Raw genomic sequence first — 17,574 nt, 5'->3', positions numbered from 1 at the left:
TCAGCCCCTGGAACCTGATATGTTTTGGATATTCCTACACTTAAATCTCCCTGCCACAATTCATGATTTTGTTCCTGCCCACCTTTGTGTGTTTCAGCACCTCTTGTTGATTTCTTATAAATATACAATTAAAAAATACATAAATAAATAAATAAATAATAGGGATAGCAGATTTCCCCAATAATGGTAACAGGAAGTATAACAACCCTGAATAGCTAGCACAGAGATAAAGCACCTGAGAAATATAAGAAACTGTCAGGTGCTTTATATCTCTAGCATTCACCAGAATCTAAGATATTAGCCTTGGGTAAATTAACCCTTTATTCATACAGCTGATTGTAAGTGCAATCACAGGTAAGCAAGAGGAAGAAATAAAAGAGAGAAACAGAAATGGCACCACATGACCTCAAACATTTTGCAAATTATATTACCAAAAACATCAATAGATCTTTCACTTAGGTTGTCCAGAGATGTACTGCAATCTTGTTATTTATACCAGTGGCTATGTCTGTATGGAAATAAGCTACAGAAGTCAATGCATTTTATATATTTTGTGAAACAGGAACAAATACTAAACAGGTGGCAAAATATGATATTCGTTTTAAATGGTATTCTACTCTAATATTGAAAAAAACAAGTTTTTATGGCCTAACTTCATTTTTGCATTCAGTGGGGAAGAGTACATTGTCTAAAAACACTCAGAAAATAATAGACGGTTATCCCATAGGCAGCATAATAAATATGTTTTGGATAAGCAGGAAAACTAAACATTGATCTGTGTTCATGATATTGGCCTCAGAAGCACCATGGACAATGCGCGTGTTAGCTGATCTTAATCAAAAGTTAGATAATTACCAATTGTGCGTGGTGCACCCCACAACATGGCCGTCTCAAGCAGGTGCGAATCAGTGTGCTCCTCCACCAACTTGTTGTGTTTCTCATAAAACTCACTAAAAAGTATAATGTGGGCAAGCTCTCCTAGCCTCTCTTGGCTGCCATGCAGATGCTTTGGCTTCAATGCTTTCTGAATCACTGAGCCAAAAAAAGATAGGTAACTCTGACTTTTGTCTGACTTTCATTTGGTGCTCAGTTGTTACAAGTAAAAGATAATAGATTAAGAGACAATCCGAGAACTAGTATATTTAGAAAGCAGTTATAGCAGTAGTAGAGTATTGTACCATGTTAACTGTTGATTAAGTCAGAATGTTTAATGTTTAATTGATACCCTTTATTGGCTGAACCACTGTAAGTTATTAAAGATGCAAGCTTTCAGGATGCCTTAAATCCCTTTAGGCGTTTTACATTTCTGAAAATGGTGCTAAAACCAATATATTTAAAAATAGAATTACAATTAGGAGCAATGAAAAAAATATGTAAAAAAATACAACAATTCATATTGACACACAAGAGTTGAAAAATTATGTTGTAAAGGGTCAGGCTATAGAAATTGGAATCAGTTTAGAAGTGTTATGGAGCTGGTATAGCTGTCTATACACAGTGCACCACAGCACACAGCCCAAAAGTGAGTATCCATCATAATACCCACAATTGCAAGCTACTTATTGGTCAGCATGACCATGTGACCGTACAGGCCAATTAGAAGTGCTTATTTTTTCTGGTACACCTTACCCAAAGAAGTCTCTGATACACTTTTTATTGGCCATCATGGTGTCTGTACTGACCAAGGAGCACTTGCCGTTGCAAACATTTTGATAGGTACTCACTATTGAGCTGTATATTGTAATATATGGTGTACAGACCGCTATACTAGCAGTACCGGGGTTTAAAGCCACTAGGTGCAGTAGGGGTGGAGGGGTGGACAAGACATTTGGAATTAGTAGATTTAGATTTTTCATGAAAATGTGAACTTTCCCTATAATAAAACTTTATTTAAACATAGACGTTTCTGCAGAAAGTGGTCAGTAATCAGAGATCTCATATTTATATCATGCTAGGTCTTTTACAAAAACACCTAAACGTGGGAGAAATGTATGGGGTGCTATTGCTGACACCCCTTATAAAGATATTAGTTGACTGGTTGTCTCTATCATCAATTTAGTTGACTGGTTGTCTCTATATCAATCATATTTTATGAATTGCTTACCTGGAATGCATGCAGACATAGGAAGTCAGAGTGAAATCAGATCTCATACTTATTCCAGGTCCGTGACTCAGAACATATTAAAGCCAATGGGTTGGCATGACAGCTAGGCAACTAGCATGTTGAGAAGTTTTACAACCAAATCAGCAATGGCAGCTTCTGTATTCCCCAGTTTTGGTGTCCTTCACAAAAACTCTATGTCATTTACTATGCTCAGGTGAGTGTAATGAGCTGACAAGGTGCAGAGGGTTTTGTACCCTATTTTTGGAGGCTCTCCACAAAACCTAAGGGCACTGTGGCTCTAGTATGTAAGAAAATGTTTTTATTTGATGCATATGCACTCATATGAACTTTCCTATCTTAAAACTGCACTGTGCTTGCAACGCTAGTGAAATATGGGTTATTGAATATTTTCACCCAGGGCAGTACATTTTTTCTCCAAAACATTTACCATTCCAAAATGCAAAAATCACAAATGCCCAGGATCAGTGAATATCTATCTACAGTGCATGGTCAACATTTTGTGGACACTGCATATACTGTATTGCCAAATGTGCATGGACACCTCTCTAAAGAGGTTTCCACCAAAGGCTACGGTTAATGTTATACTAACACATTTTAACCATTTCAATACCGTGCAATTTTACACCTTCCTGCCCAGGCCATTTTTTAGGTTTCAGCACTCTCACACTTTGAATGACAATTGCGCGGTCATACAACATTGTACCCAAACTAAAATTTTATAATTTTCTTCACACAACTAGAGCTTTCTTTTGGTGGTATTTAATCACCGCTGGGGTTTTTATTTTTTGCTAAATTAGCAAAAAAAGACCAAAAATTTTGAAAAAAAACACATTTTTCTTTGTTTCTGTTATAAAAGTTTACAAATAAATAATTGTTCTTCATAAATTTAGGCCGAGATGTATTCTGCTACATGTCTTTGGTGACAATAAACCAAATTAGGATGTATTTTTTAGTTTGTAGGAAAGTTATAGAGTTCACAAACTATGGTATAGATCTGAATATTGATCAATCCTGAAGTACTGACAGCCAATCTAATATCTTGAGGTCCAAGAATGTCAGAACAGTACAGATATCCCCCAAATGACCCCTTTTTGCAGAGTAGACAGTCCGACGTACTTCATAAGAGGCATGGCGAGTTTTTTGAAGTTGTATTTTTTTGTCATAATTTTTCGGAAAATAAAAAAATAAAAAAAATTATTTTCACTATTTTTTTTTTTACATACTGTCACCAGTGCAGTACAGCGTCATCATATACAGTCATGGCCGAAATTGTTGGCACCCTTGATATTTCTCCAGGAAATCATGTATTTCTCACGAAACGTATTGCATTAACACATGTTTTGCTATACACATGTTTATTCCCTTTGTGTGTATTGGGACAAAACAAAAAAAGGGAGGAAAGAAAGCAAATTCGACATAATGTCACACAAACCTCCAAAAATGGGCTGGACAAAAGTATTGGCACCCTTTCACAACTGCGGATAAATAAGAATGTTACAAGCATGTGATGCTCCTGTAAACTCACCTGGGGCAAGTAACAGGTGTGGGCAATATAGAAATCACACCTGAAAGCAGATAAAAAGGAGAGACGTTCACTTAACCTTTGCATTGTGTGTCTGTCTGTGCCACACTAAGCATGGACAACAGAAAGAGGAGACGAGAACTGTCTGAGGACCTGAGAACCAAAATTGTGGCAAAATATCAACAATCTCAAGGTTACAAGTCCATCTCCAGAGAACTAGATTTGCCTTTGTCCACAGTGCGCAACATTATCAAGAAGTTTGCAACCCATGGCACTGTAGCTAATCTCCCTGGTCGTGGACGGATGAGGAAAATTGATGAAAGATTGCAACGCAGAATAGTCCGGATGGTGGATAAGCAGCCCCAAACATGTTCCAAAGACATTCAAGCTGTCCTGCAGGCTCAGGGAGCATCAGTGTCAGCGCGAACTATCCGTCGACATTTAAATGAAATGAAACGCTATGGCAGGAGACCCAGGAGGACCCCACTGCTGACACAGAGACATAAAAAAGCAAGACTACAGTTTGCCAAAATGTACTTGAGTAAGCCAAAAGCCTTCTGGGAAAACGTCTTGTGGACAGATGAGACCAAGATAGAGCTTTTCGGTAAAGCACATCATTCTACTGTTTACCGAAAACGGAATGAGGCCTACAAAGAACAAAACACAGTACCTACGGTAAAATATGGTGGAGGTTCAATGATGTTTTGGGGTTGTTTTGCTGCCTCTGGCACTGGGTGCCTTGACTGTGTGCAAGGCATCATGAAATCTGAGGATTACCAAAGGATTTTGGGTCGCACTGTAGGGCCCAGTGTCAGAAAGCTGGGTTTGCGTCCAAGATCCTGGGTCTTCCAGCAGGACAATGACCCCAAACATACGTCAAAAAGCACTCAGAAATGGATGGCAAAGAAGCGCTGGAGAGTTCTGAAGTGGCCAGCAATGAGCCCAGATCTAAATCCCATTGAACACCTGTGGAGAGATCTTAAAATTGCTGTTGGGAAAAGGTGTCCTTCCAATAAGAGAGACCTGGAGCTGTTTGCAAAGGAAGAGTGGTCCAAAATTCCGGGTGAGAGGTGTCAGAAGCTTATTGATGGTTATAGGAAGCGACTGATTTCAGTTATGTTTTCCAAAGGGTGTGCAACCAAATATTAAGTTAAGGGTGCCAATACTTTTGTCCAGCCCATTTTTGGGGTTTTGTGTGACATTATGTCATATTTGCTTTTCTGCCTCTGTTTTATATTTGTTCCAATACATACAAAGGGAATAAACATGTGTATAGCAAAACATGTGTTAATGCAATACCTTTTTTGTGTGAAATACTTGATTTTCAGGAAAAATATCAAGGGTGCCAACAATTTCGGCCATGACTGTAACTGGCATGGCGGTGAACAGCGACACTGACTGGTGACAGTATGAAAAAAAAAAAATATATATATATTTTTTTTTATTATTATATTTAATTTTTTATTACATTTTTTTATTTTTTTTAAGATTTTTTTTCATATTTTACTATGACCAAAATAGTACAATGTTACCATAGTAACATTGTACTACTTTGGGGAAGTGATCAGTATTTTTTTTATTTTTTTTTTTACACAATTTGCTTATAGCAAAGAATTACTTTGCTATAAGCAAGCATTTACCTGAATGACATCGATTCATTCAGCTTTTTTTTTTTTTTTTTTTTGTGCTTAGCTGTGATTTGGTCACAGCTAATCACATGACATGTGCATGTGATTAGCTGTGGCCATTCACAGCTAGGCACTAGTATACAATGGATGGCATCATGAATGAAGCCATTCATTGTATACAACTGTCATGGTACCGGCAACGGGAGCCGGTACTCGGATCTGTCATCGGCCGTGTCATGGTACCGGCAACGGGAGCCGGTACTCGGATCTGTCATCGGCCGTGTCCGAGGTGCACGGGCGGTGACAGATCGCACTGCTGCGTCACTCTGCAACCGCGCAAACCGCGCATGAGCGGGAGCACACCAAATGGCGTGCACCCGGAATACAGGAGCACATTTGAAGCCGGAAAACGGCCATTGGCCGGGCGGCTAATGGTTAAACAATTGTTCATTTTCAACCTTGTAGCAACAATTTAAGGAAGATCCTTTTCTGTTTCAGCTTGACTCTCACAGTCAGGTTCTTAATGACATGGTTTGATGAGTTTGGTAATGGGGAACTCTAGTGGCCTGCACAGTGCCATGACCACAGTCCTACTGAGCACATTGGGGGTAAAATGAAAGTCCAATTGTAAACCATATCTTCTCATCCAATATCAGCACCTGACCACATAAACAACCGTTTGGCAAAATCCTCCTGACAAATGTAAAAATTATGGGACTTCTTTGCAGAAGAATGCAGGTTGACACAAAAGAAGATGGGTGGTCAGGTATCCACAAACCTTTGGCCATGTCATCTATCTATCAATCTATCTATCTATCTATCTATCTATCTATCTATCTATCTATCTATCTATCCAGAAGGCCTCTTCAAGTGAAAGCATCAGTAACAGTTATAGGGACTGAATTAAAATTTAGAAAATGTTTGCTTTATAAAGTGAAAGATTGCTTAGCTTAGCAAGCTTCTGTATATTCATTTTGAATTCCAAGTCATGTACAAGGAAAACTATTTGCATATGTTTGGAAGGTAGAATTGAATACATATTTAGCATATTCAGTAAACTAATGGCAATATTCATTTTAAAAATATGCTGTGCTGTATATTTAATAAATAACCTGCATTAAATGTATGTTGTAGTACATTGTTATGATCAAAAAATGGTATTAATCCATACTATTGACTGTTCTAAATATATAGCTATATAGGACATAAGTAACAAGATTTTTTAAACACAAGCTTTAAAAATCTTTAGCTTTACAAAGTACATTTTCTCACTAGGTACATTATTTATTTTCTGTGCTCATTTGGGACCTTTACTTTACACTTTGCAGTATTTGAGTAAGAATGATTGATTGCACACATATCCCTCATGTGTCCAATAAGCAATGAAGCACAGAAGATTTCCTAATAAATACATAAAACATTAAACTATGTTTCCAAGGATGCTTATATTCTAATATGGTTTAATGAAAACAGTATGATCATTTTAGAACAACTTTACAAAGCGTGCTTAAGTCTAGGACGCTATATTCCCAAACCATCAAAAGTACTGTTGTGATCCACAATAAATAAAATATGTGCATGCTGCATTCAAAATAACTGCTGCAAAGCTATGATGGTGAAATTCTTGGGAGTTTACTGTAATGATTTAGTTACACAGTGTTTCTCTTATTAGTGTCATGAGTTTCTCTAAGTTTCCTTAAAAGTTATTTCTTGACAAATTGTGAAAGGCAGACAATGCAGAAGTAACTCTACATGAGTTTTTCTTAAGCCTTGTCATTAAGCTCTGCTAACTGGTGTTCAGATTTCATCCCTATAACTACAAGAGACATAATTAGTGTGGATCTTTAGAACTAAATTTAAAATTTGAAATGTATTCGAGGACCATAATTCTGTTTTTACACACAACTACCTTATTATTTAGAGTGAATCTGTGAAACAATCAAAATGTTAAAAAACACATAAGATGATCACTCTTATGACTTGTTCACACCATAGAGCATGCAACAACATGCATTAATACAGTTTGTAGCATCACAAAGAAGGCGCATTTGCAATTTTTTGTGTGTTGAGGCACATTGAGTGCCCATTCAAAATAAAAGGGTTGTTTTCACTCAACATGCATCAACACACAAAAACAGGTTTGTTATGTGCACACATTATGGTGTGCTCAAGATCAGACCTTTAAAATAAACAGGCCACTCACCCATGACATCACAAATGTTTAAAAACAATTTAGTTCAATGACTCAGATAGCATGGCATCTCACTAGTCATCCATCCACTCCAACTCACTTCTTCTACATAAAGGCCTTATCATGATGACGCCATTCTTCATGCAAAATGCATTGTATTGGGTGGATGCCATATTGTGTATTTGAGTCATTGGGTTACATTAAATTTAAAAGTTTGTGATGTAATCGGTGTGTAGCCTGTTTATTACTATGACACTTGGTTGTACAGCGAGGACACGCTCTTGGGCAGGCACTTGACAGCAGCTGAAAGATCAAGGAGCAGGGTGCACTTATCATTTTCATTATCATTTCATATCATTATCATTTGTTCCATTCAGCTCCAATACTGATTAGTCAGGCAACTTTCGCTGTGTGCCTTTCTAATGTTTTTCAGAAACCTACTTTTCCTTACTTTAGCCAAACTCCACCACCTGCAATTGCATTGGCCTTTAAAAAGTTTTGCTATGTTGCCCATTTAGAGCAAGATATTCTAAGAATGGGGGGAGCTTCTAACCTCCTCCCATTATTCAATGTTCAGACCTAACAGCCATTAACTAATCCTGAACAATGTCATGTGAGGAGATTTATAGCATCATCAACTTGATGCAACCCTGACACCATCTAAAATAAAGCTTATAAAGGATTGACTCCTAGAGCAACAGAATAGTGAGGGCGCATGGGGAAAGTAAGTATGGGATATGGGCTTTGAAGAGACTTTGTCACTTTGCTTGACAGGTTTATGATGGGGCCACAGTAGAGAACTACTAGGGTCAGCATGACAGTCAGACAGCTAGCATCTTTGGAGGGTGGTTAGCAATGACAACCATATTTATCTTATCTCATGAAAAGACCCCATGACACAACAGGAAGTGAGAGGAAATCACTTTAAAAGAGTGATAATCTCTTTTTAGACAGCTGTCACAGAAGCAGGTGTCCCAATTGGAAAATTCCCCTTTTTCCAGTGACAACTTTGACATTTTGGATCTCCCATGACTTCTTGTGATAATGGACATTATGACAAATAGAAAGGGTGACTGGAAACAAACTTGTTGTCCTACTCTACAGGACTGGTGGTGGGAGGTAGATAGGGTGATAGAAGCGGAGAGATGGGTTTACACTGCTAAGAATAATCAAGAGAAATTCCTTGACATCTGGTTTGGCTGGATGTATTACTCTTTAGAACTTGATAAGCTAACCCAAATTGACCCTTGACTACTGTACTGGCTGTTCTTCAACACTGGCCATCCCCTTTGCAAGCACGATAGCCCTAATGGCTGATGAGGACCCCCTAAAGGGGTCAATAGACATAACACTGACCTTGGTTTTCAACCTTGTCGCTTATGGCCATTACTCTACAAGCGAGTAGCCCTGCTCCTGTTATCCTAATTGGCCTTATTGTATGGATTAATGTTGTTTTTTTAAGTCTGTTTATGTTTACCTGTTTCTTATCTGTATTATTCTTGAGGCCCTTTCACTTGTGCTTCATAAGGATGCTGTGGTGAGATGGTACTCTGCTATCTCATCACCTGTCAATATATACTATTGTTGAATTGTAGAAGTACAGTAACTGGAATAATAACTACGAAGCATTTGTAGTTTTTCCTTTGTGCTTCTTTATCCTTTTTTATTGAATCACTTTCAACAAAGATTATGCAAAAAAAATTAAAAAAATAAAGAGGTTGAGAGACACCAATAAAAACCTGATTAGGACTTTAACACTTCCACACTATCCAAAACTTACAAGAAAGTTTTAGCTTTAGATACAGTTTAACCACTTGCCTATGGGGCACGTTTACCCCCTTCCTGCCCAGGCCAATAATCAGCTTTCACTTTGAATGACAATTGCACAGTCATGCAACATTGTACCCATATTACATTTTTATCATTTTTTTACACACATAGAGCTTTCGTCTGTCTGTATTTAATCGCCACTGATGTGTGTTGATGAGACTGCACTGATAGGCAGCACCGATTGGCACTGATGAGGTGGCACGGATAGGCAGAACTGATAGGCACTGATAAGTTGCACTGATAAGGTGGCACTGATGATGTGGCATGGGTGGGCATTGATGAGAAGGCACTGATGATGCTGCACTGATATGCAGAAATGAAGGGCACTTAAAGGCAGCATTGATGGGCACTGATAGGTGGCACTGATGGGCGGCACTGACTGACGGTACTGATGGGTGGCACTGCTGGGCACTGATGGGTGCAACTGTTGCGCTTCACTACTGTGCAGCACTGATGGGTGGCACTGCTGGCCACTGATGATTGGCATTACTGGGCACTGGTGGGTGGCACTGATGGGCAGAGATGGGTGGCAATGATGGGCACTGATCATCAGTGCTCTGGTTATCAGTGCAGATCTGCTCTGTGACATTTGCCGGTTATCGGCAGAACCTTCCTCATGCTATGACAGCGTGAGGAAAGTGCTGCTGATAACCAGCAACTGTATTTACTTTGTGATCTACTGTGTCATTGGACAGAGCTGATCACATGGTAAAAGGTCGCTGTGATTGGCCTTTTACCTAGTCATGTGATCAGCTATCACTGTCAATCACTGACAGCGCTGGGTGAGCGCCGCTGGGGGACGTGTTCTAGGAGGACATCATATGATGCCCTCCCAGAACTTGACAATTGTGCTGTAGCTGTCTTTCGGCTACAGCATGGTTGTAACGTGGTTAATATTTGCTTTAACACTACCATGTGTAAATCTAGTAATTTGCATTGTGAAATGCAGGAAATAAAAATAATTCTGTTCCTCAACAGAAAGAACAATGATAATTATAGTATGGCAATGTAGCTACCTCAGTACAAGTTTGTCACAAAAAGAGAAACAGCAATGGCAAATGAGGGGCAAATACCAATGCTAGAATATAGACATTTATTTTTAAGCTGTCAAAATACATTTTATTTTTCATGTATGGTACTGAAGGTACAGGGAATCTCACGTATTCCTCAGCTACCACATACTGTGATAGTCTATCTATTCTGTTTCTTACTTTGTATTCTATGTGCACAGTCAAAATCTAATTATTTTAAATCTGCGTTAAAACATATATCAATTGGGACCAACCTTTTAAATTTTCTTTTAATCAGATGTTAAGCCTTGGAGGCTGAACATAATTACGAAAAGTTGCATTAATATTTCAAAATAAGTGGAATGTCAACATTTTGTGAATTGCCTCTAAATACATCCTGAAGGAAGGGCAATTACACACAGTTTGTAAAGCCATGTAAGACGATGACAGGCATGGTTTAATTTCCCAATTCTTACTAATATCTTGTAGAACTGTCCAAATAATTATGAAGCGTTAGTAAAATTTGACATTTGGAATTGGAAGGGATGAGATAACAACTCTTCAGTTCATTGGAATATTTCATTTGAAACATTTACCTGTTATATATTCTGAAATAGGGCAACTGTTCTTAAAAGGCATCAGCATAGTCGAACCTGTAATTTTTATGTGGAGAAAAATAGTGTTTCTGGGTTTATCTTCTAGAATATCCTAATGGTCCTAAAGATATATCCTTGGAGGAAGATTAAATGTTTAGAAATAAAATTTCTATCAGCTCTATCAAGTTTATATTTAAAGTGTAAGTAAGTCCTAAATCTGTTTGCAGTATTACATGTCAGGCTTCATTATTTGACTAATTTAATTTCATTTGATTTATTAAATTTGTTTTTCGGAGATCGTTTTGTTAATTCTAATTCAACCGAATTCAACATTTCGAACGGATTTGAAGAAAATAGTTCTATAATTATTCTAAAGTTATAATCCATAATCACAATCAATATCCATTTCAGCAAAATTTGCACAGTGTCTTTGCTGATCACTATTCAAATCACCATAGCACAGCTCACAATTGTTATTGTTTTGTAAAGTATTCTATTATTTTATATTCTATTATTTTATATTCTCTTTTCTATTCTATTATTTTATATTCTATTCTAATGTATTCTATTTAAATTCAAATTCATTCTATTCAAAATTTGAATTTCGGAAGAGAGTTATATTCTGTTTTATTCTATTCTACTGTTTTTCTGTTCTATTATTTTCTTTTCTATTTTATTCTCTTTTTTTCTATTCTTTTTTTTTCTATTCTATTCTAATCGTTTCTATTCTTTTCTAATTGATTCTATTCCTTTCTATTCTATTCCTTTATTTTCTATTTTGTTTTACTCTATTCTTTACTTTTCTATTTTGTGCTTTTATTTTCTATTCTGTTCTTTTCTCCTCTATTCTTTTCTATTCCATTTCATTATTTTATATTCTATCCTAATGTATTCTAATCAAATGCAGTCTATTAATTTCAGAAGACAGTTCTAGTCTTTCTATTTCATTCTATTCTCTTCTATTGTTTTTCTATTCAATTTGATTCTTTTATTTTCTAGTCTATTCTTTTATTTTAAATTCTATTCTAATTTTTTATATTCTGTTGTTTGATATTCTATTCTTTTAGTTTGTATTCTATTCTATTCTTTCCTATTCATTTATTTTTTATTCTGTTTTATTCTATTCTTGTTTTCTAATTCAAATTTGTTTTTGATATTGAATTTGTTTTTCAAATTTGATTTAGTTTTTTAATTCAAATTGATTCAAATTTCAGACAAATTTCATTTCGTTATTTCAGATTTGTTTAAATTCATTACTATTGTAATTCAGAATTTGGGTACATCTGAATCTCTGAATAACAGAAAATGTGTCCGAATTTTGATTTGGAATGAAACAAACCACACATGTCTATTTGTCAGCCTGCAACTCCAAGTGTTGTTACTGGCAAGATCTTTAGGTAAGTAACTTTGAAACGGATTTACAAAAAATATTAATTGTACACAGTGAAGCATAATGCCATAAATACTAAAAAAAGGTTTAGGATTTACATACATATAAAGAACAACATCAACCAAAATGTTCTTTTAGTTTGACATTGAGTGGAAAAGGCAGCTGTAAATGGAGGAAGGCTGTTGTAAAGGTGGTCATTTTTTTGCCTAGATAAATAGACAGCTTTAGTAAGAATCTATGGAAGAAGTCATATTTCTTGTATTTACAAAGTTCATCTCTGTAAATGAGTTCCCTTTGCATATTAGAATACACATAGTTAAGCAGGATGTACTTTCTTATGTAATGACATTGAGTTTGCTAAAGTACAGTGTTTCATAAACAACTGTTTTTTTTTCTATGCAAAATACATACTTTCACCTTTTCAATTTGTTTTGCAATTTTAGTCCTGCCAATTACCTTTAGCCTCTTGGCAGCCACTTCCCATCTATATGCATGCACTCCAGAGATGGTAGCATAATATTTTACAAAGCAAGTTTCCTGTTGGTGACAACATTTGACCATTCCTGTTTAATGTGTGTTAAAAAGGCCCCTTGAAGTCTCCATTAGAAACCCGTGTGATAGGGGAACAGTGCAGCAGCACAACTGGGAAACAGGGTAAGGGATTTGGCACCCTAGGAAAAAGTGTCCAAACAAGATGCCAGGAACATCAGGAACACTAAAGGCTTGATTTTCTAAAGGCAAATCACCGGTTCATTTTGCAAGGGAAGTTGCACTTTGTATGTGCTTTTTCCCCAGAGCTTAGTGAATGAGGGAAAGCTTTATTGACTTCCCTTATCCTATCATGTTCAAGAAAAAAAGTGCTGTTTTTTTTTTAAATATTTCTTGTGCCTGTTTGGGTATTCTTTGCAAAGTGAAATTGTACCACATTGACCAAGCTCTTGGGAGAGAGTTCCCAAGTAAAGTGAACAGCCTATATTCCTTAAGTAAATTAACCCCTATGAGATTTTAGTGATTGGGAATAAACATAATCTAACTATATTAATAGCACAGTGGCTAAATGGTTAGCACTTCTGTCTGGCAGTACTAGGGTTGCTGGTTCAAATCCCAGCCACGGCACCTCCTGCCTGGAGTTTGCATGTTCTCCCTGTGCCTGTGTGGGTTTCCTCCAGGTACTCCAGTTTCCTCCCACACTCCAAAGACAAGCTGGTAGGTTAATTGGCTCCTGTCCAAGTCTAGTATGTGTATGAATGTAAGCTAGGGACCTTAGTTTGTATGCCCCTTGAGGGTTAGGGACTGATGTGAATGTACAATATATATGTAAAGCGCTGTGTAAATTGATGGTGCTATATAAGTACCTGAAATAAATAAATACAAAATGCAACACAAGTATTGCTGCAAGTTCAACTACTGCGCCATACCATATGGTGTAAAGAAACATGAACATATCAAAAGTCTCTGGGGCATATTTGTAAAGTGGTGACTTTGGCATTTAACAAATATCCACTGTAGGTGAATATTCCTGGTGCCTGTGTTTGAAGGCTTCATTTAGACTTGAATTGGGGGGGCGGGGCAAAAATGGTCATTTTTGCCACCCACCAACTGCACCCCTATGCTGCAATAGGCAGCAGAGGGGATGTTTACATGCCACATGTGCAATGCTTGGCTACATGCTTGCAGTGAATGTTACCTGGCAGGTGGTAAGCCTGCTAAGCACTACACATTCAAGGAAATTGGGAAGTGCCACAAATGCCCCTAAAGAAGCAGGGGGAATTTAGACACATGTCTAAAGCTACCCTAAATCACAATGAATGAATAACCATAGATGAGTGTTTGGGGAATGTCACATCCCCTGTTTTCTAAATACAATGATATGGCTTAGTAAATCAAGTGAAGATATGTTCAGTTTTAGATAAACAATCAAGTACAGGAAATTTATAAAATAACCACATTTTGAAAACAGTTTTACCCTATTTACTAAATGAAACAAACATTCTCTACTCTTTTAGTAAATTAACAGCAACTGTGTTCTTGTTGTAGAACCGATTTGGTCTGAGCACGTGATACAAATCAAACACTTACAGTGGTTTTCCTTTAGATTCACACGTCAATACCAGCCGCTGTCCTTCTTGTGGAAGAGGAATGGAGGGCAAGATCTTGACGCTAGGTGTATCTGGAAATGAGAAAAAAAATTATACAGCAACAAATTTAGGATTCCAAGTCTGACTTTATCTGCTATGAGAAAAAAAATTCAAGAGAACATTTTCTCTAAGTGCATTAGTGGATGTATGTATGGAATGTGATATTTAGAATGTCTGGAGCTTGCAGGTTCCCTGATAAAGGTTCTTTTCAGCATGTGGAGTATTATGCACAGAATATATTAAATATATTAAAAGAAAAGTCCATTTAAAACTTTTATTTGATTTTGGATGGGACACCGTGGTTGTCATAGAAAAATAAGTCTTCTCTGACACTTCTGTAACAAGGCAACCTTGCAGTTCAAAATAGGATGCTTGAGTAAAGGTGACTACTCCCTTACAATATCATGACTGCTGTGCTTTTCTATGTCTCAACTATAAAATCAATACAGGATATTCTATTTTAAGGTGTGAGAGTGCCTTGCTGACTGTCCTTATTACAAGGTTGGTAAATGTGTCCTTGATAATAGTTGTTTTAGCACTTTGTTATCAATATCAAGTGACTGCATTTGCTCTGGCCTTTTAAAACACTTTGAGTTTGTCCAGATCACACAATTATGTTTCCAGGGATCAATTGTTTTCAATATTTGACAAGAAGTCTGCAGCATCCTTTGCTAATAAGACAGCTCAGCCTTCAGTGAGTGCTAGAACTGGGCCATTGTCAAACAACAAGCAAGGTAGCCATGCAGATGAGTGGTGAAACATTACAAAAATAGTTCAGATGCTAGTAATCATAGTATATGTAAAGCCAAAACCTTTTTGTTTTGGATAGACTAGGGAAGGGTACCCCAGATACATCAGTAATTGAGAGAAAATATCTAAATAAATGATTGGCGTCCTCTGTTAAACAGTCTCCATTGAAAAAACTTGCCCTTCAATTCTTGTGCCAGTGACAAATAAAAATGTTTGATTTCCCATCACGTTCAGTCCTAGTAAATATGGTTACTAGAACAAAAAGAGAGGGTTAATCTCCCTAAGGAGAACACAGGGAGCTGAGTATCCCCCCCCCAAAAAAAAAAACAAAACAGAAGTCCGCCATAGATCGATTAGATGGGCAGGCTGGTCGCACTGAAGTTGATCCATCGATTGACTTCAGTACAACTGTCAAATTTTTTGCATGCAATTACTGCTGGTGGCAATAGCATCCAGCAGTGATCATTGTGTTCTGCCAGCAGGGAAGGCTTCCCACCAGCAGAACACAATTGCACTGTGGGAGAGCAATTTTCTTTGGTGGTGGAAGGAAAGAAAATGGCATGGCTTGCTTAAGGGAGACGGTACAATGCAAGTCAATACTAGAGGGTTAGAAGGGCCCTGATCATGAGAGCTTACAGTCTAACAGGGAGAGTCAAGTGGTACAAAAGGTAACAACTGTGAGGGATAAGCTGATGGACACATATAAATATCAGAATGTAGGTGGAGGCGGGATAAGATTCCCTGAAATAATGAGTTTTCAGGGATAGCCTACAGGTGGAAAGAGTAGGAGATAGCTGGACAGCTTGAGGTAAGAAGTTCCAGAGGATGGGAAAGGTTTGAGAGAAGTTCTGAAGGTAAGCATGGGAGGATGAAACAAGGAGTCAGAGAGCAGGAGGTATTGGGAGGAGCGGAGAGGACAGTTTGGGTGATATATTGAGAAAAGATTGGTAATGATGCTGGGGTCAGAGTTTATATGTTGCTGTTAATTTTTTGAACTGTATTTTTTTGGGTGATCGAAAGCCAGTGAAGAAAATGGCAGAGAGGGATGGCAGACACTGAGCTGTTGGTAAGATACCATGATTTAGATAAATGAAAAACCTTCACTGTCAGTGAACAATATAAAGAATTTATAAGTAAACATCCAGTTGGCAGGAGAGCAAAAGTTGTGGCACTCCACAATCTGTTTGAATGGATTTCCTCCAGTAGCTACAATCTTCTCCAGAATCTGATTCATAAATGACACATAACAAGGGAAACATAACAGCAGAATGCTCTGCTGGGCTATGTCTTTTATAGTCAGGACTATTTTAGCTTTTCAGCAATAGAGGAATTTCTACTGCATAACTTTCTTTTCATTTTAATCTACACATTTAAATTATTACTAGAGAGCTTGGGAAAGTTGAAGTCTGTCTTTCACAGTTTTGTTGCCAGTCAGAATTTGGAGACAGAATCTTACATCAGTGCTTAGTAAATACTGCTTTGTATTCTGACTCCCATCCACTGAAAGTGATCAAAATGTAGTAACCAATGTTACTGGCTATTCATAATTTATTGTGAAAGCAGCTGTCATTGACAACTTATCCATGGCAACATAAGTGAAATGAAACACAGTGCCAAAGGCTGAACAGGTCATTAAAGTCTAAGTTCACCTTTTTGGCTACAGAAGTAAAACAAAAAGCTTTGATGCACCACATGACAATATTTAGGAACAACTTTCACTTGTATTTGATTCAAATATCATGTGGATAGTGTTATAAAAAGAAAAAATAGTTGCACCGATTATTATCTCCTGAAGTTTATGAGAATATTACTGTGGGAGACTACTTATTACTAGCACTTACAGTCCAGTTATGACGTGATCTAGCCAGATTTTTTAAAGTAAGTGGAGTCAGAAGCACAGCAAAGTGAAAATTAAAGCGGACCCTAAAAAATGTGAAAGAAAGAAATAAAACTAAATTCAATGCATACATTATTTCAGCCATGAATTCAATGACATTGTTCTTTAAATACAGATGGCAAATTTTGATACAGTATATACCTTTCACAGCATGGGGGAGGAAGTCTACCATGGGTCAGCTCCACCCTTTCCAATCCCTCTTTAGGACAACCCCTAACTAGAAAATAAAAGAAAACTGTCCACTATTCCCAATGTTCTTTTTGACTCCATGCTCTCTGAAACCATTCTGAAGAAACACCCTTGTGTGGAAGACCCCTGTTTTATCAGTAACCTATCTATACGTTGGGTGCCCTATTAGCTGGGCTACCTTTGAATTAAAAAGAAAGTGCTGCTACATGGCGGCAATGGTCTCAAATAATTAAATCTGGGTGTGCTGTCTGAGAGTATCTTTTACAGCAGGTATGTTTGGTCTTTTGCCCTACATTTAAGTTTGTTGA

The 17,574-nt window shown here is 37.3% G+C and overlaps 1 protein-coding gene across 2 annotated transcripts in view; it reads right to left on the bottom strand.

The window, feature by feature from the left end:
* The window catches only part of CADM2 (cell adhesion molecule 2), a 565,882-nt gene that overhangs the window by 208,151 nt on the left and 340,157 nt on the right, over nt 1–17,574 (bottom strand). For both annotated transcript variants that reach the window (XM_089682919.1, XM_089682918.1), the window contains one exon: nt 14,372–14,462. In XM_089682919.1, the coding sequence (XP_089539045.1) occupies nt 14,372–14,462 (91 nt within the window). The remainder of the gene's footprint in view (nt 1–14,371; nt 14,463–17,574) is intronic.

Source organism: Staurois parvus, unplaced genomic scaffold, assembly GCF_062004578.1.
Source record: "Staurois parvus isolate SC_StPar_1 unplaced genomic scaffold, SC_StPar_1.0 ptg000299l, whole genome shotgun sequence".
Classification (NCBI taxonomy): domain Eukaryota; kingdom Metazoa; phylum Chordata; class Amphibia; order Anura; family Ranidae; genus Staurois; species Staurois parvus.
This window is presented reverse-complemented; position numbering and strand designations above follow the sequence as displayed.